This window comes from Mauremys reevesii, linkage group 2 (assembly GCF_016161935.1).
Source record: "Mauremys reevesii isolate NIE-2019 linkage group 2, ASM1616193v1, whole genome shotgun sequence".
In the NCBI taxonomy this organism is placed as follows: Eukaryota; Metazoa; Chordata; order Testudines; family Geoemydidae; genus Mauremys; species Mauremys reevesii.
The window spans coordinates 112,647,057-112,666,405 of NC_052624.1; the positions used below are offsets into that span (position 1 = coordinate 112,647,057).

At 45.8% G+C, this 19,349-nt stretch overlaps 1 protein-coding gene across 9 annotated transcripts in view; it reads right to left on the reverse strand.

Moving 5' to 3' along the window:
- The window catches only part of PLEKHG4B (pleckstrin homology and RhoGEF domain containing G4B), a 203,262-nt gene that overhangs the window by 93,439 nt on the left and 90,474 nt on the right, over positions 1-19,349 (reverse strand). For all 9 annotated transcript variants that reach the window (XM_039525803.1, XM_039525799.1, XM_039525800.1 and 6 more), the window contains one exon: positions 12,081-12,278. Coding sequence is in view for 7 of the 9 variants with exons in the window: in XM_039525799.1 (XP_039381733.1) it covers positions 12,081-12,278 (198 nt within the window). In the remaining 2 variants the exon portion in view is untranslated. The remainder of the gene's footprint in view (positions 1-12,080; positions 12,279-19,349) is intronic.

A 19,349-nucleotide genomic window follows, 5' to 3' on the forward strand; every position in this document is an offset into this window, starting at 1 on the left:
AAGGGGCGGGAGGCCATAGCTCCACTGGCTTCAATGGAGCTATGACAATTTACACCAACCAAGGATCTGGCCCTCAGTTTATATTTTGTACCTGATGCCGGTTTCCCTGTTCAGATGTACTAAAAATGCTTTATTGCTCCTTCCGCAGACCTAGAAATTCAGCTCTGGTGCTCCAGTAAGTCCTATGCATCAGGACCAAGATCCAAGTGCAGCAAACGACAGGAAAGCAAGAGAGAGCAAAGGTTTTGGATTTTTTGGTAACGTAATGTGACAGACCCACACCAGTGGGGTACAGGAGTCTGGTAGAGGGCAAATATACTGGTCACTGGATAAGCAGTTTTCTGTTCCCTGAGTGACCAGAGCAGAGGCTGCACTAGAGTAATCAGGAACCTGCTAGAACCAATTAAGGCAGACAGGCTGATTAGATCACCTGCAGCCAATCAAGGTAGGCTAATCAAGGCACCTGGGTTTAAAAAGGAGCTCACTCCAGTCAGGCCAGGGGGAGCTAGAGGAGAGGAAGTGCGTGTGAGGAGCTGGGAGCAAGAGGCATAAGGAGTTGAGAGTGAGAGGGTGTGCTGCTGGAGGACTAAGGAGTACAAGCATTATCAGACACCAGGAGGAAGGTCTTGTGGTGAGGGTAAAGAAGGTGTTTGGAGGAGGCCATGGGGAAGTAGCCCAGGGAGCTGTAGCTGTCATGCAGCTGTTACAGGAGGCACCCTAGACAGTTGCAGTCCACAGGGCCCTGGGCTGGAAGCTGGAGTAGAGGGCGGGCCTGGGTTCCCCCCAAACCTCCCAACTCCTGATCAGACACAGGAGGAGTTGATCCAGACTGTGGGGAGGATCACTGAGGTGAGCAAATCTGCCAATAAGTGCAGGACCCACCAAGGTAGAGGAGGAACTTTGTCACAACTGGTGTCAGGGGTGGGATTTGGTGTGCACAGCGTGGCAGAAGGAGGGTTATTTAAAAAAAAAAAAAGGTAGAGGGTTTTTTTTTTTCCACCACAATGGATGACTTAGTCCGGGCATTGATATAAGCTATAGCGGCCCAACAGGAGGCTACCCATGTCCAGGCAGCTGCCCAACAGGAGGCAGTGCGGCTGCTGCAAGAGACTAATCGCCTGCTGATGGACCAGGCTTCTCAAGACCGGGATATATGTTGCGGGAACTGGTAAACCAGGTAAAGACCCTTACAGAGCTGAACCGTGGCCATGATGGGACGCGACTCATATGGGCCAGCCACTGGCTGCAGAAAATGACATGGGAGGATGATGTAGAGGCATACCTTCTGGCCTTTGAGAGGACAGCTCTACAGGAGGCCTGGCCTCGAGATCAGTGGTCTGGCATCCTTGCCCCATTCCTGTGTGGGGAGGCCCAGAAGGCTTACTATGATCTGCCTGAAGAGGCTGCAGCAGACTACCCCCAGCTGAAAGCAGAGATCCTGGCCAGATCTGGGGTAACGACTGCAGTGCGGGCCCAGCAGTATCACGATTGGAGGTACCAGGAAAACAAAACCCCGCGGTCCCAATTATATGACCTCATCCATCTCGCACGAAAGTGGTTGCGAACAGAATCCCAGAGTCCAGAAGATACACTAGAGGTTCTGGTCATCGACCGATACATGAGGGGGCTACCGCCAGACCTTCATGCCGGGTAAGCCAGAATGAACCCTCCACCTATGATGAGGTTGTTGCACTGGTAGAGAGGCGAAGGACGGCGAGGGAGCTGACCTGACCAGTTAAGGAAGAGGCACCCCGGGTTAAACTAGCAGCACCAAGCCCTAGAGCTCGGGTGACTGGGTCACCAGGAGGGCCCAGGTGGAAAAAGAGAGGGGCTGAAGGCCCACCAGAGGCCACAAAGAGTCGGAGCACTGAGAGAGAAGAGGATCATTATGTTAGATTGCCCAAACCAAGAGACTGGGGAATGCCTAGGGCTCCATACAGATGTTATGCCTGCGGGGAGTGGGGACATATAGCTGCACAGTGTCCCAATGCTGAGGAGTCGATGCAGTGTAACCTGGGGAACTGGGCAGACCCATGCTCCCTTATCCACCTTGTGCGGGTCTCACTAACCCCACATATGTACACCAAACCAGTGAAACTAAATGGGGTAGAGACCACGGCACTGGTTGATTCGGGGAGTGCTATCACGCTTGTCTCGGGGAAGCTCGTCAAGTGTAGTCAGCTGCTGCGGGCTAAGCGTACGGGGATAACATGCGTCCATGGGACAGTTGGTTATTACCCCACCATCCCAGTAAAACTCAAGATTCAGGGGAACACTACTGAGGTAGCAGCAGGTGTAGTCCCTAAACTCCCATACCCGGTGCTCATAGGGAGGGACTTCCCAGGGTTTGGAAACTTACTCCCAGTAGGAGGATTGGAGGAAAAGGGGAACCCTGAAGTTAGTGAGGCATCCACAGTAGACTGTCAACCCCCAGTCTTCTCTGAAATATCCCCAGATTTATTTTCCATTCCCAGACAGGGTAGAAAGTCGAAAAGGGAAAGGAGGGCAGCTAAGGCCTTGGGAACCCGAATACTGACCCAAAGCCAGAGGGTCGCTCTCGTAGGTAGGCGGACCTGAGCAGCTGAAAAGGAGGCCACCCAGGAGGGAGAAGCACCCGAGTCTGACCCCCACCCTAACGCTTCTGAACCAGTAGAGGCAACAGAGACTGGGCCCCTAGATCTTGGGCAGATTAGCCCCGGAAGAGGAAATTTTGGATGGGACCAGGCCGAAGACCCAAGGTACGACAACATTAGGAAGGAGGTGACTGAAATAGATGGGGTCCTCGTGAAAGGGAAAACCCAGGGACCAGGACCCTACTTCATAATGAAGAAGAATCTCTTATACCAGGTTGCACCAGTACGGGGGCAGAAGGTACAGCAGATCCTAGTACCTCAAGAACACCAGAACGCTGTATTAAGTCTTGCTCATAGTCATCTTTTTGGGGGGTATTTGAGGGTAGAGAAGACCCTGGCACGAGTTCTACAACGGTTCTTCTGGCCTAGAGTACATGAAGAAGTGCGGAGGTACTGTGCGTCCTGCCCAGAGTGTCAGCTGCACAGTCCCTGTCCCCACCTGAGGGCACCTTTAGTACCCCTTCCCATCATAGAGGTCCCCTTTGAGCGAATAGCCATGGACCTAGTGGGACCCCTGGAGAAGACAGCTCGGGGCCACCAATACATACTTGTTGTTTTGGAGTATGCTACTCGTTACCCAGAAGCCGTCCCCCTGCAGAACACAGCCTCTAAAACGATAGCCAAAGAGCTGGTGGGGATCTTTGCCCGAGTGGGGCTACCAAAGGAGATATTAACAGACCAAGGAACCCCATTTACGTCAAAGCTAATGAAGGACCTCTGTACGCTGCTCCATATACATACCCTGAGAACTTCAGTCTACCATCCGCAGACTGATGGGTTGGTAGAAAGGTTTAACCGAACCCTCAAGGCTATGATAAGGAAGGTGGTAAGTCGGGATGGGAAGGATTGGGACACCCTACTACCCGTACCTCAGGCCTCAACTGGGTTTTCCCCCTTCGAGTTATTATACGGGTGTCACCTCCGTGGCATACTAGACATCGCCAAAGAGATCTGGGAAGAGGAACCCAATGAGGGGAGAAATATAATAGAACATGTAATACAGATGCGAGACTGAATAGCCCCGGTCACCCCTATTGTACGGGAACATTTGGAAAAGGCACAGGAGGCCCAGAGAACCCATTACAATCACCAGGCAAAAGTCTGACAGTTCCAACCAGGGGATCGGGTGATGGTGTTGGTACCCACGGCAGAAAGCAAGCTTCTGGCCCAATGGCAGGGACCCTATGAGGTGGTTGAACTCGTGGGTGAAGTAACCTACAAGGTGCAGCAGCCAGGATGCCGAAAACAAGAACAGATTTATCACATCAACCTTCTGAAACCCTGGCATGCACAAGAGGCGTGCATAACTATCCAAAAAGTCCTAACCCAGGAAAACAAGCCTTCCAAACAGGTAAGAGTGTCTCCCATTTTAACACCAGACCAGAAAAATGAGGGGTCTGAGATGATCTTCTGGAACCAAGATGTGTTCTTGACAAAACCGGGTCGAACAACCGAGACATATCACCACATCGTCATGAACCCTGGGGCCAGAATAACAATGAGGCCCTATCGGGTGCCAGCGGCCAAAAGGGAGGAAATAAAAGCAGAAGTAAAAAAAAAATGCTGGAGTTGGGGATCATCGAAGAATCCCACAGTCAGTGGTCCAGCCCAATCGTGCTGGTGCCCAAACCTGATGGCACCACAAGGTTTTGCAACGACTTCCGGCAACTAAACCAAGTATCCCAGTTTGACGCATACCCCATACCTCGCATAGATGAGCTAGTGGACTGTCTGGGTAATGCCTGGAACTTGACTACTCTAGACTTGACAAAGGGGTACTGGCAGATTCCCCTTGTGGAAGACGCAAAGGAAAAGACTGCGTTCTCTACACCAGAGGGTCTTTTTCAATATACTGTCCTCCCTTTTGGACTACATGGGGCCCCAGCTACTTTCCAGCGCCTCATGGACAAGCTATTACGCCCGCATAAGAGTTATGCTGCTGCCTGCTTGGACGATGTGGTCATTCATACCCTAGACTGGGAAATCCACCTAGAGAAGGTGGAGGCAGTCCTTGATACCTTCAGGCGAGCTGGCCTTACAGCAAACCCTGCCAAGTGCGCTGTAGGGTTTACAGAGGCCAAATATCTTGGCTACATTGTGGGAAAAGGTCTGGTAAAACCCCAAGTGAACAAGTTGGAGGCCATTCAAAATTGGGCCCGACCATGTTGCAAGAAACAAGTCTGGGCATTCCTAGATGTAGTGGGGTATTACCGATGATTTATCCCCCATTTTGCCACAAGGGCAAGCCCCCTGACAGACCTAGTGAAAGCCCGTGGACCTGATCTGGTGAGATGGTCTGAAGCAGCAGAGGAAGCATTGACAGACCTACGGACTGCCCTCTACAGTAACCCCGTACTGATAGCCCCTGATTTCACCAAGGAATTTATTCTGCAGACAGATGCATTAGAAGTAGAGTTGGGGGCCGTTCTATCACAGATGGTTGGGGAGGAGGAACACCCAATTCTCTACCTCAGTAGGAAACTCCTTCCGAGGGAACAAAAATATGCAGTGGTGGAGAGGGAGTGCCTCGCCGTAAAATGGGCCATGGAAGCATTGCGCTACTACTTGCTCGGGCACAGATTTGTCCTCGTGACCGACCATGCCCCTCTTCAATGGATGCAGCGGAACAAGGAGAAGAACACAAGGGTGACCAGGTGGTTCTTATCCCTCCAACTTTTCCAGTTCTGTGTGCAACACAGAGCAGGGAGCTGTCACGGCAATGCCGATGGCTTGTCACGTGTGCACTGTCTGGCATCCCAAGCTGCCCAACCCCTTGGTGTTGAACAGGGGGGAGGGATATGTGACAGACCCAGACCAGTGGGGTACAGGAGTCTGGTAGAGGGCAAATATACCGGTCACTGGATGAGTAGTTTTCTGTTCCCTGAGTGACCAGAGCAGAGGCTGCACTAGAGTAATCAGGAACCTGCTAGAACCAATTAAGGCAGACAGGCTGATTAGATCACCTGCAGCCAATCAAGGTAGGCTAATCAAGGCACCTGGGTTTAAAAAGGAGCTCACTCCAGTCAGGGAGTGGGGAGCCAGAGGAGAGGAAGTGCGTGTGAGGAGCTGGAAGCAAGAGGCACAAGGAGCTGAGAGTGAGAGGGTGTAGCTGCTGGAGGACTCAGGAGTACAAGTATTATCAGACACCAGGAGGAAGGTCCTGTGGTGAGGATAAAGGTGGTGTTTGGAGGAGGCCATGGGGAAGTAGCCCAGGGAGGTGTAGCTGTCATGCAGCTGTTACAGGAGGCACTATAGACAGTTGCAATCCACAGGGCCCTGGGCTGGAACCCGGAGTAGAGGGCGGGCCCGGGTTCCCCCCAAACCTCCCAACTCCTGATCAGACACAGGAGGAGTTGATCCAGACCGTGGGGAAGATCACGGAGGTGAGCAAATCTGCCAATAAGTGCAGGACCCACCAAGGTAGAGGAGGAACTTTGTCACAGTAATAATAATCATTGTATTATTTTTATGCAAAGACGAGAGCTGTCCGAAAGGCTCAAAAATGTGTCAAGTCTATAGAAAAAGGAAAACTTAAATTCAAGCACATTAAAATTTCAGTGCTTTGGGCTTGGGAATAAAGAGACAGAGCAGACATTTAAACCAATATAATTATGCTGACAAATGGTCTGTTTATGGAATACTGGAATGGGAAAACACAAGTAGAAACCACTAATAAGCTCCTAAAATATAGAAGTACTAGGTGAAAGAAATAAAGCCAGACATTACTCAACAAAAACAATGCAAAGCAAAGCCAAACACATCATGAGAGATATAACAGGCTCACTGAGACTACCGATAGTCTAGATTGAGCATGATTAGAGATAAAGTTGGGCTTCTGGCTATAATGAGGTAATGACAAAAGTACCTTTTCCGTAACTACTGTTTCAGTGTCAGCATAGGGTAAATCAGCAGCACAAAGTAGAATACTGAAAAAAAGCCATTAGGTGATAGAACTGGCAGAAGGGAATATGTGACACTGTGTGGTGTGATGGGGAAGGGAGATTCAGATTTCAGCCAATGAGGGACAACACACATGATATGGGATTTCATTTAGAAGGGTGAGAAAAAAGTGCATCAAAGACACAGAAAGCAATCAAGAAAGCAATGAATATAAGAGCAAATATATACTTTCTTCCCACGTTCCTGGAAGTGCCTTCCATCTCTAGGTTATGCTGTGGAGGTGGGAGATGCATATTACCCACTTTGATGGGTACTGCGCGCACACACAAATTTTGCTGTAAAGCAGAACTGTGGGGGAGGTAAATCCTTAAATCTACCATGTTTGGCAGAAATTCCTGATGGAACATGCCCTCTAAGAAGATTCGAATGATTTACACCAGCTGAGGATCTGTCCCAAAGTTTTACTCTTTTTTGTTATCTAGTTTAAATGGAACCAGATTTCTCTGTGAGTAGAAGAAAGGAGCAGGGGAGAAGAGAGGGAGGCTGCACATACAGACAATTTTCTCAAGTTTGCCCACTGTCAGCCTAGCTTCCCTTATGGAAGCATGGCCCCCAGGACCTCTCTTCCAAAAGCCCCCATAGAAGTCTTTTTCCTGGGAGTTTGGTGCAGGAGGGGCTGGGGCAGGGGATTGGGGTGCAGGATGAGGTGCGGGGTCCAGGAGGGAGTTTGGGTGCAGTAGTGGATTCTGATCTGGGACAGGGGGTTGGGGTGGAGGAGTGGGTGTGAGGTGTAGGCTCCGGCCAGGAGGCGCTTACCACAGGCACCTCCCGGCCAGCGGTGCAGCAGGGCTTAGGCTGCCTGCCTGCCATAGCCCCACCCCGCTCCTGGAAGCAGCTGGCTGCTAGCACATCTCTGCATGCCCCTTGGGAGCTGTGGGGACAGTGTTGGGGATGGAGCCGCCTTCCCCCCACTTGCCAGAGGCCACAGAGACGTGCCAGCAGCCAGCCGCTTCCGGGAGCGGCGTGGGGCCACAGCATGCAGGCAGCCTGCCAGAGCACCCTTTTAGCGGCCCGGAGATCGCTGCCTGTGATTTATTTTTGTGGGACCCGCCTTGAACTGGGGCCCTAGGCTGCAGCCCCTAAAGCCTCTGCCTTAATCCAGCCCTGACCTTAACCACTGCATGCGCTAGACAATTATTTAAATTTCATTAGACACAGAGCTAGTGTGGCTCCATATACAAACCTTCCTGATTGTAACATTATAGCACTTGCATGGAAAAAAAGCAAAACATCAGTGTGGTGACAAAGCAGAACACTTCATATTGGAGACATGTGGGTATGCAGCCAGTTATAAAACCTCAGTTACAGACAGCCCCCCAACCTGAAGTAAATACTCACTAGCAACTACACACCACACCACAGAAACACTAAACCAGGAACCAATCCCTGTAACAAACCCCGCTGCCTTCTCTGTCCCCATATTTACTCTAGCGACTCCATCAGAGGACCCAACCACGCCATCAGAGGCTCATTCACCTGCATATCTACTAATGTGATATAGGCCATCAAGTGCCAGCAATTCCCCTCTGCCATGTACATTGGCCAAACCGGACAGTCTCTACGTAAAAGGAAAAATGGACACAAATCAGACATAAGGAATAGTAACATACAAAACCCAGTAGGAGACCATTTCAATCTCCCTGGACATTCAATAAAAGATTTAAAAGTAGCCATTCTTCAACCAAAAAAACCTTCAAAAACAGACTTCAAAGAGAAACTGCAGAGCTACAATTCATTTGCAAACTTAACACCAGCAATTTGGGCTTGAATAGGGATTGGCAGTGGCTGGCTCACTACAAAAGCAATTTTCCCTCTCTTGGTATTGACACCTCCTCATCAATTATTGGGAGTAGACCACATTCACCCTGACTAAATTGGCCTTCAACATAGGTTCTCCACTTGTAAGGTAACTTCCTTCTCTTCATGTGCCAATATATGATTATGCCTCTATCTGTAATTTTTACTCCATGCATCTGAAGAAGTGGGTTTTTTACCCATGAAAGTTTATGCCCAAATAAATCTGTTAATCTTTAAGGTGCCACCAGACTCCTCATTGTTTTTGTGGATACAGACTAACACAGCTACCCCTCTAATAGTTATAAAACCTACGTTTTTTGTCATCTACTTCTGATACTTCATCTGCAAGGGAGGGAAAATGGTAGCCTGGCATCTCTACAAGTGCCAAGTTAAAGTAGGTTGGCTATCTTAATTGGGAATTTCCATAATTTCAAATATTTGGGTTTCTTATAAGTGCGACCTTAACTTTGAATTCCCTGAGTCTCCGAGTGAGCGAGTGACTGACAGACACATATACAGGTAGTACATGTAGGACCCACCAAGGTAGAGAGGGGACTTGTCACAACTGGTGTCAGAGGGTGGATATTTGGTGTGCACAGCGTAAGAAGAGGGGAGAGGTGATTTAAAAAACACACACACACAAAAAAAAAAGAGATTTTTTTTGTGTATGTTCAGAACTCTGATACATGCCTGCAATCTTCACTTCACCTTAAAGTTTTTTTGTTTGAGAATACTTCTGTTGTAAGACTCTTAAGAAATTTGTTAAATGAAAGCCATTAAGTGTAGCAACGCTACATGATAAAATGCAAACATACAAAAAGACATATTGCTAGGTGCTAAAAATATATTTAAAAGAATGACCTATGAATAATATTCTCACCTAATGGAAAATACACATACAACTCAGTGCCCGCTAAAAACACTACATCAAAACAAAACATGCTACAATAAAAACATAACAAAGAAAGCCAAGTACATAAACTATTCATTACATAAGTCCTATCTACTTTGGGGCACTTCCAATAGCTAGCTAAGGAATGATTAAGCAGGATGGTGATTCAATTCCTTCCTCAGTTGAGCACAGCAAAAGTCTATAGATGCAGCTGTCATACAGCATGACTTAAGGCAAGACATATTAAGGATGGGAAGAACAGACTGTCAGTGATCTAATTCTCTACCTCCATCCTCAAAAGTACACTGACTTTGATCTAGTGTCCAGACTCACCCCTCTTTTGGGAGCTTGGCTTATAACTAAGGCTACAATTTAATCATGAGTATTTTTAGTAAAAGTCATGGACAGGTCACAGGCAAAAAACAAAAAATCACGGCCCCTGACCTGTCCATGATTGATACTAAAAATACTCGTGATTGAATCTTTGGGGGGAGACTGCAGTGGGGAAGTTGGGGGACCCGTTGCGGGAGAGGAACCCCATGGAATCCATGACTTCTGCGACCTCTGTGACAGACACGGAGCCCTACTTATAACAAACAACCTAAATCTCAGTGTAAGCCCCTACTTCCTGCCTGAGTATGGTTGTTCCAGTAGTTTCCTTTCCAGGATCTCTTCTGTGTTAGCTTCCTATCACCTCTGCCCTGAGAGACACTCCAGCATCTCTAGTACCCTGGGAACAGTTAATGAGCCACACTTACCAACTTCAGGAGTTCTATGCAGGTTTCTAACATCTGCTAATAGTAGTAGGTCAATGGAGAAGCCTGCTATCTTGTTACACAGCCCAATCCTTCTTTAGGTACAAAAATACTGGGAAAGTATATCCACCTCTTTTTGTTTTCCTCCCTGCCCATCAACAAGCATCACTGCTAATCTGAATGCTTTCACTGGTTCTCATGAGCTGAGCATGGCATTTAGCGGCAAACAGGAAAAGTTGAGGCAGTGGAGGTCTGCAGAAAGACAACAACAGTTCCCTCTGGAAGAAGCTAATGATGGTAAAAAAACAACAATTTTAAAATTTAAAGCTAAAGGAATGGAAAGCATACACAGCACGCCGACAATGCCGAAAACCAGAACCATTCAGCATTATTATTTTAAACAGGTCAGGAAGAATGATTCAAGAGCATCATGCACCAAAGAGTCTAAAGGAAGCTCACCGAACAGGCCACGCTAGGGGGAGAAAAATGAAACATGGAACGAAACCAGACAGGCAATAGCTCAGTTGGACAGCAAATTTCACAGAAGTTATAGAAATGTAGGGTTGGAAGGGACTTCAAAAGATCGTCTAGTCTATCCTCAAGCTCTGAGGGAGGATTACGTATTTAATACTATTTTACCACGTGTAAACACATCAGAAATCTAAATGAAACTACTCAGGTGGAAAAGACAACCCGGAGAAGAGACAACAATTAGCATTTTCTGAAAATCTCCAACAGCCTACAATGATTTGGGGAAAATGAAAAATCAGATTTCACTTATGTTTCTATTACTGGTGCTGAAGAATGGAAAGGAGAAAGGGAAGTTGATTCCCATTCTAAAGGAATGGTTCCTAAAATTCTGTCTTTCAATACTTCTATTGCATGTCTCAAAGGAAAGCTAATCCAGACACAGTCCCATTATGTTTCAGGTTGGGACCACCATAATAAAGAGAAGTTCCTTGTTGCTAGGCACCAAAAGAGACACTATGCGACTGATAAATAATTCCAGCTCTCAGGATGCTGAGACTGAATACAGAATAGGGGCAGATGAGAGCTGCATCTATGCAGCATTGTGTGGAATCAAACTGTGGATGTGGTAAGTTTGTGGACAGAGCAGAGGGCTCCTTTGCACGGATTGATGCTCTTCTCTCCTGCATCATGGACACAGTGTTCACTAGGGTTGCAGTCAGCTCTGAGGAATTGCTGCAGGGAGAGAAGGTGGCCAGAAGAGAGTCCTTTTAGTTACAAAGTTAAATAGGAGAGATGTCTTATTTGGAGTGTGGAGGAGCTGACAGGGTGCCTGTACCTGCCATTTGCATGCAATGGTAGTTCTTCTGGGTCTTGACTTCTTTACTACTGACAGCTGTATCATATCAGAGATGCCAGCCAGGAGTGCTGAGACAGAGGAGTACAAGTCCTCTAAGGTTCCCTCTAATTGTCTGTCAATCAATCACTGGAAAAATCTTCCCTCTACACTGGGGATGTCACCCCTCAGGACTTAAACCTCTGTGGCCATGAACTCCAAGTGTACAGCCCTAGCCAGCTCCATACTCCAGACACATCACTGGAGAGGATTTTAGTCAGCTTGGAAAAGAAAATAACCACAGTAATATCTTTGCTACAATATCTGCTCCCTTTAAAAATACCTTCCAGTCTTATGAATTTTTTTGTTATTGTAAATATTTTATCTTGGTCCTCTATCATTTCAGTGCATGCACTGGGATATTTAAAATCATTATCAGTTAAAAGGAAGACCATGTTTTCCTTCCCAAATTTTGCTATCAACGGCTTCTGTTGATTGCCGCTAGTTTCCTGTTCAGGTTTTGCAAGTTAACTCCTTTTCCAGACACAGTTTTAAAAAGGTTGGTAAATAATTCTCTTTCACTGTTCTCCTTGGTACCTTTAGAATTTGCACTGGTTATCCAAAATTTTATTTGCTAGTCTAAAAGAGCTCTCTAGATCAGAGATTAAATTCCATCTTATCTCTTTTCCCAAGTCAAGAACAAAGGAGGCCTCTGTTTTGCCAGAGTAAGCTATACTTACACAGGTTTCTTGCTGAATGCACTGTAAGACTCTCTTGGCAGGGACAAGGAAATCAATTAGGCACCTGAGGCCATCTCCTCGATACAGCTTTTCAACTATGCTGAAAAGCTGCCACAGGACAGTGGCAGCTGTGGCCTCGAAAGGCGGGTATAATGCAGAGAGAGTGTTCTGGGTGTAGGTGTCAAGGGACTCCGAGTCCTGGAATAAAAAGCAACACGACAGCAATTTGTGAGAATCAAACATCTAACAGTAAATAAAACACTTTAAAACTTCAATCTATTGATTTCATGGGGTATACACTGGTGCGGGGCTGTTCTTCTATTCTGCCCAATTTGTATAGTAACTAAAAAGTGTTTTAGCCGGTTTTTAAATCATAGTTCAAACTTCTGTAATTTAAACCCCATTCAGCTCTGTTTAAACTTCAATGAAGCTCGAAATTTCTTAGAATCAGATTTAGTTGAAACATCTTCACACAAGTTCAGTCATTTATCCAAAATATGAAAACTGGCACACTAAGCTTCAGTCAAAGTGCATTTCTTAATGCTTCTAATGAGTTATAGTCTCTGTTCTGAAATCATGTTTTACAAAAAGATCTTCACTTGCATTTAGCCTCTGAAGCACATTTTTGGTAAAGAGAATAGAAGACAGCACCCATAAAATGACACACTCCAAATGTTTATATATATTATATACATACATACATACCCACACAAATAGATATCATGACATAACGTTTATGAACAAAGTTGAAATACCACCTTATGTTTATAACAACATAGTATAAACACTGTGATAGCAACTCTCTAGTAGTTCTGTGAGGAGTGCCTGCATGTAGTGAAAGAACGCTTTTCTTTAAGAATCTCAGTACATATACAGGAATGTACTTTTTTAGGTACAGAATTTCCTGAGGAAATACCTCACCTACTATTTCTGGTGGAAATAATCAAGCCTGGATTAAAACAAAAATTCAATTTCAAAAGGGGGCACCAACAATGAAAATACAGTCAGGGGAGGTCAATTACTCCCTTTTGGAGCTGGCAGCCGGATATATAGATGAGGCCACTCAACCCCACTGTTTCTTCTGTTATCAGACTAGCAAGGAGACCCCACCCCCATGGTGGGTAATAGGGAAGAAGCATTTCCTCCCTAGGTCCTGCCCTGGGTTGTGGAGTCTCTCACAGCCTTTGGGGGTGAACTGTCTAGCTGCGGCACAGGCACTAACTGCTGCAGCTGAGGAGGGCCTCGCTTCTTGTGCGCCACAAGCACAGAGACTGTCCAGATTGTGAGACTCCATATGGGCTGCTGAGCATGCCTGGCAGTGTGCGGCTCTTCCCCTATCCTAGGCACAAGGGCACTTGTTCAAATGGTATTTTTATCCCTTGTCTGGCTGCTTTTCTCACCACGATTCCACCAGTTTGTTCCCCTAATGTTGCCCCTTTGCCTAGCTTCAGCTAACATTGACAAATTTCTGCTTAGTACAAACTGAGCATCTTTGACCCTACTGTGATCCTGATAAGCCAGCTCCTTTGTACACACACATATTCGAACCCTATTCCGCTTGACTTGATGTATTTTTCCCCACTCGGCAATATTGTTCTGATAACAGGATTTTGTCCTGTGCAATACAGTTTTGTTAAGGAGAACTCTTGACAATACAGCCAATTCAGAAAATTGGTACACAGATATTAAAAATCTTGACATTAAGGGGAAATACGTAGATGACTCACACATTTTTGTATAAATAGTGTAAATGATATGGCTCATTTTTTGCTATAAAATGAACTGCTGCTAGAATGAACAATTCTACAGTATGCATGCAAGCACATATAAAATGTATACATACATATACAAATAGTTACATATTACCTACAGATTCAGAAGTGACTCCATAGTCAAGAATGAAAGATAACTCCCATTCTAAGCCCGAATTTAGACTGTACTTTCTCCAAAAACCTGCTTTTGGCATGACATTTCTCATGCTTAGCCTCAGCACAGTGTAGATTTTTATTTTCTAATTAAGATACATATTATATTAATTTTGAACATTAGAAATTGATTGGACAAGACATTTCTTGATATGAGACTTCGAGAAACAACGATTCTTTCTTCCTGGAGAAAGAGTTCTGTTTGAAACATTTCTGTATCGTCTCAAAAACTGGAAATAAACTCTTTGAATACATTTGGAATACAGTGGTCTGAAAATGAAGCACATGCATGAACACTGAAGGGATCCTGAATTTATTTTCACTTGTTTAATACTGTTCAAGAGACTGAGCTTATTTTTACAGCTGAGAATTTGGGGCCTGATAAAACATTTGTAACCACAGCCTTATGTATTCCATAATTCTTCAGCTGCAGAATTTGCCTCAGTATCCTGCCCTAACTACAGAATTGTGCTTCAGAATCAAACTGCCAAAAATACAATTACATTTCTAGCTGATTTGGTTGTGAAAGCAACAGTGTAAACTGAGGCAGTGTTTTTTTTGAGTTTGCAGACAGTCTGAAGCAAAAGCTCAGTGAGCCATGAACTACGTTAGTTCATCTTGATGGATGGTTGACCTGGGAATCTGATTATAGCAGTTTATATGTCAACGTGGTTAAATATTATTTCACTGCTGATCATTTTTGTGGAAAGAGCTCCAACCAGCTAACCTTTCCACTTAAATCCTCTGCACATTCCTTATCTGATGTACCACCTCAAGGGGCGCTCCAGTAGGCACTGTCTCTCAGACAGCTGTTGTGTCAGCCCTTATGGAGCTCCTAGCCCTGCTGTGCCCTTACACAAAATGGAGTGCAAGTACCGCAACTATGGTTGGCCTCTGTAGAGAGGGAGCAAAGGGGAATACAGGTTTGTTCACCCACACAATGGCCAACCACTGTTTAGCATATGAGGATGTGAGACAAATGGGGAAGAGAAGGGGAAGAGGGAATATGTCTGTATGTCAAATTATGAATTCCATTTTGTGAACATCATGTTATATTTCAACCTCCACTTTGAATGTAACATTCAGGGTGGTTTAGAGCACCTATTTTGTAGCAAGTACTTGACCCTTACTGGGCTATACCTAAAATGTAGGTATACCTAGCTACATTACTCAGGGCTGTGAAAAGTTTCATGCCTTGTGTAATGTAGTTAGGTCGACCTAACCCTACTGTAGATGAAGCTGAATTCTTCTATCAACCTTGCTACCACCCCTCAACGGGGTGGATTTACTACAGTGACAGAAAAATCCCTTCTGATGCTATAATAAGTGTTTATGCTACAAAGTGTAGCTGCAAGAGCTGAAGCTGTGCCACTGTTGTGCTGGTAGTGTAGACATATCCAGTGGAGGGACTATTTCTAGAAAGCTGTGACAGAGCAATTGAGGGCCATCCACACTGAATGGCTCTACCCTAGCAGAACAATAGGTTTTCTACCAGGAGGGCCATCGACTTTGAATAACTCTCTACCCAGAAGCCAAAACTGTGTTGGAGCCTGTAAATTCCCCAGCAGAAGCCCATGGACAGAATAGAGGATACAGGTTGTTTTAAAAGAGGCCGGCATGTTTGCTGGTGACTTAGGGCTTGTCTACATACAAAATTAGGTCAACCTACAGATACTGCAGTAATTCAATTGGCTGTTGGTGTCCATACTGCCCTCCTTCTGCCGGTGGTGTGCGTCCTTACCAGGAGTGCTTGTACAGACTGAATTGGGACGCTGTGGGGGCACTGACAGCTGTGCAGGGCTCATAGCTGGAGCTTCCCACCTGCCCTGCAGCAATAGCCAGAGCTGTGAACCAAGCTGGAGCTCAATTTCACAGCATGGAACCTACCAGCAGTGAAATTGACATTCTTATGAGTTTCAGGGCTGCTTCTGGCTCAGAACTGGAGCCATGAAACTGACAAGAGTATACATTTAACTGCTGGTAGGCTCCATGCTGTGAAATTGAGCCCTGCACTGGGCTCATAGTTCCAGCTGTCACCCCAGGGTGCTGGGGGTGTGATGGGTTCGGTCACAGAGACCCTATTGGGACTGTCACCTGATGTGCTGAAGCTACCTCTGAGCCCGCTTTCCCTGCCAGCTTGGGACTCCAGAACCCTGCCTTGTTGAGCCACACATGCTAGCCTGCTGCAACACAGACCCAGGTCTGGTCCATGCCCCCAAACTAAAAACTACTCAGCAGGTCACCTATCTCCAACACCCAGACACCCAGTTCCCAATGGGATCCAAACCCCAAACAAATCCGTTTTACTCTGTATAAAGTGTATACAGGGTAAACTCATAAATCGTCTGCACTCTATATCACTGATAGAGAGATATGCACAGCCGTTTGCTCCCCCAGGTATTAATCACTTACTCTGGGGTTATTAATTAACAAACATGATTTTATTAAGTATAAAAAGTAGGATTTAAGTGGTTTCAAGTAATAACAGACAGAACAAAGTAAGTTACCAAGCAAAATAAAACAAACCACGAAGGTCTAAGCCCAATACATTAAGAAACTGAATACAGGTAAACCCCACCCTCAGATGTTCCAATACGCTTCTTTCACAGACTAGACTCCTTCCCACTCTGGACTCCATCCTTTCCCCTGGTACAGCCCTTGTTAGTTCCAGCAGCCATCTTAGGTGAAAAGCAGGGGCTCTCTCATTTGTTCTGTTCCACCCCCTTTTATAGCTTTGGCACAAGGTGGGAATCTTTTGTCTCTCTGGGTTCCCACCCCTCCTTCTAAATGGAAAAGCACCAGGTTTAAGATGGATTCCAGTATCAGGTGACATGGTCACATGTCCTGTGAGACCCCAGCCTTCATTCTTCCATGGCTGGCCTGCACACACCCAGGAAGGTTTGCAAGTAAACAGACCACTTACAACCAACTGTCCTAGTCAAAGGGAGCCATCAAGATTCTAAACCACCATCAATGGCCCACACTTTGCATAATTACAGTAGGACCTCAGAGTTATACTTTATATTTCTAGTTTCAGATACAAGTATGATACATACATACAAATAGGATGAACACACTCAATAGATTATAAGCTTTGTAATGATACTTTACAAGAGACCTTTTGCATAAAACATATTCCAGTTATGTTATATTCACACTCATAAGCATATTTCCATAAAACATTATGAAGTGCAGTGTCACAGGGGGCTCCAGCTGTGAGCCTGCCATCCGACTGACAGCTGGGGTGGCCTGCAGCTGTGAGCCCACTGATGGGCTCAATTTACAGCATAGCGCCTAATCAGCAGTGAAACTGACATTCTTGTCAGTTTCATGGCTCTAGCTGTGGACCCCAGGCTGCTGCTCTGAGCCAGAGGCAGCCATGAAACTGACAAGAATGAGAGCCAGTAGCCAATGTAAGTAAGGCAGTTTCTACATGGACACTGTGTCACCCTAACTACATCAACATAAGTGCTACGCCTCTCATGGCAGTGGAGTTATGTCAGTGTAGCAGGACACCTACTTCGGTGGAAGCAGCATTCTAGTGTAGACACTGATATAATTAGGTCATCATAAGCTACCTTACGTTGACCTACCTCTGTAGTGTAGACCAAACCTTAGCCACACCCCCAAGTCATCAACCAACACCCATTGGGACCATGGATTCCCATGAGGCACTGTAGCCAGGACGCTAGTTCACTGCTCAATGGAGGGGTAAATTTATATCCTTCCCTTGTTGTGCATGGATGTGCTGGGGGTTCAGCCCTCATCAGTCCAGCATACCTGCACACAACAAGGCAGAATTTTGGCACAATCTTGACAGGAAAGATATTATCAAGATCATGCAATGCACAAAGTCCCTGACAAAGCACTTTTCAAAGTATTTAATAATTACATTCTGATAGCGCAGCAACACAGCCAACAAAGAAGACTGCACAAGTTCCACAACTCATCAATCACCTTAGGCATTAGAATGCACTTTGTTTAGAAGACCATTTGGCCAAGACTCTGTGTTATCCCCTACCCTTTTAAAAAAAAGTACCAAGACATCTCAAAAACCCAACTCAAGATGGTGTGAAGAGATTTTGGTTTAATTTCTCATCCAGTTTCTCATTTCAATTCAATGAGACTTTACAGATGAACAATAATACAATGCCGCTGTATGTGCTCTGTTACATGGGGTGGTGGTTTGTGCTAGAGTTTATATTGTTTATTTTGCATTAATTTGTTAATAAAGCCATGCCCTAGGAAAGGGCGTGAGTTTTGACCCTAAATAGCATGTGAATTTTGTTTTAGTGACAGCTGGGAAGGCCACCTGTTTACACAGAGCTGCAGGAATTTTATCTACTACATGATACATGCAAAACAATGCAGTAAGTGTTGACAATTGGACTGGAGATGTGGGAACCATCAAACCACTCTGTGCTCCCCATTGAGTTACCAGCGTCTCTTCTCCCTCAGAGCAGGGAAAATGAGTCTCTCTTTGTACCAAACAGCCAGACGTGGGAGATGAAGAGGAAGACCACGATTCAAAACTGTATTCTAAACTAGTGTCTTCATTCATCTGCAATGGGGTGTGCTGCTGCACTCCAGGGAGCATTCACGGGCTGCTATGGCAGAGTAATGTCTGTACGCTGCCATCCCTCCGGGGTTCAGAAAGGGGGCACCAGCTAAAGCGCCATAGGATGTTCAACACAGGCTGCCTGAAGAATATATTTAACCAATATATTCCTCATCTGCCTTGCCACTGGCCACACCCCCTTGTCAGCTGGTCCCCTGGAGGTGGCCGTGATGTTTTAGGTCCCTTTAACATTGCAAGTCCCTTTATGGCTGACTTTTTACCAGATTCTGGGTCCTGGCTAGCGATGGGGTGGGGTTCCCAAGAGGGAGTTAATTTTATTTTGCAGAGGATTTAGATATTTTGAAATCTGGTTTTGTTCCAATTAGGAATGAAAACCAAAAATTTTGAAAGTCTCTGTGAAAATGACTGGAGCCTGGCTCTGGGGCAATCCTACCTAACAGCTGCTTGAGCTGGAGCCACAGATCCTGGAAGCCCCATGGGTAAGCTGGCAGGAAATCAGGCAGGTTTCAGACATAAACATGCCTGGCAGGCCAGGTTCCATTGGAACTCCACCAGAATCTAACAGTCTCTGCAAGACATTTTAATTTTGATGACTTGGCAAATTCTGATGAAAGTATGTCCCACTCTTTTTCCAGCCAGCTTTAGTCCTGGGCTTATCTGCCCTATATCCCTAGGTCCTTTTCTGCATCCCTGTCTAGAGATTGCCTAGTAGTCTAGCAAGGACCTAGTCTAGAAAACACTGTTTTCCAACGTGTTTAAAAATCT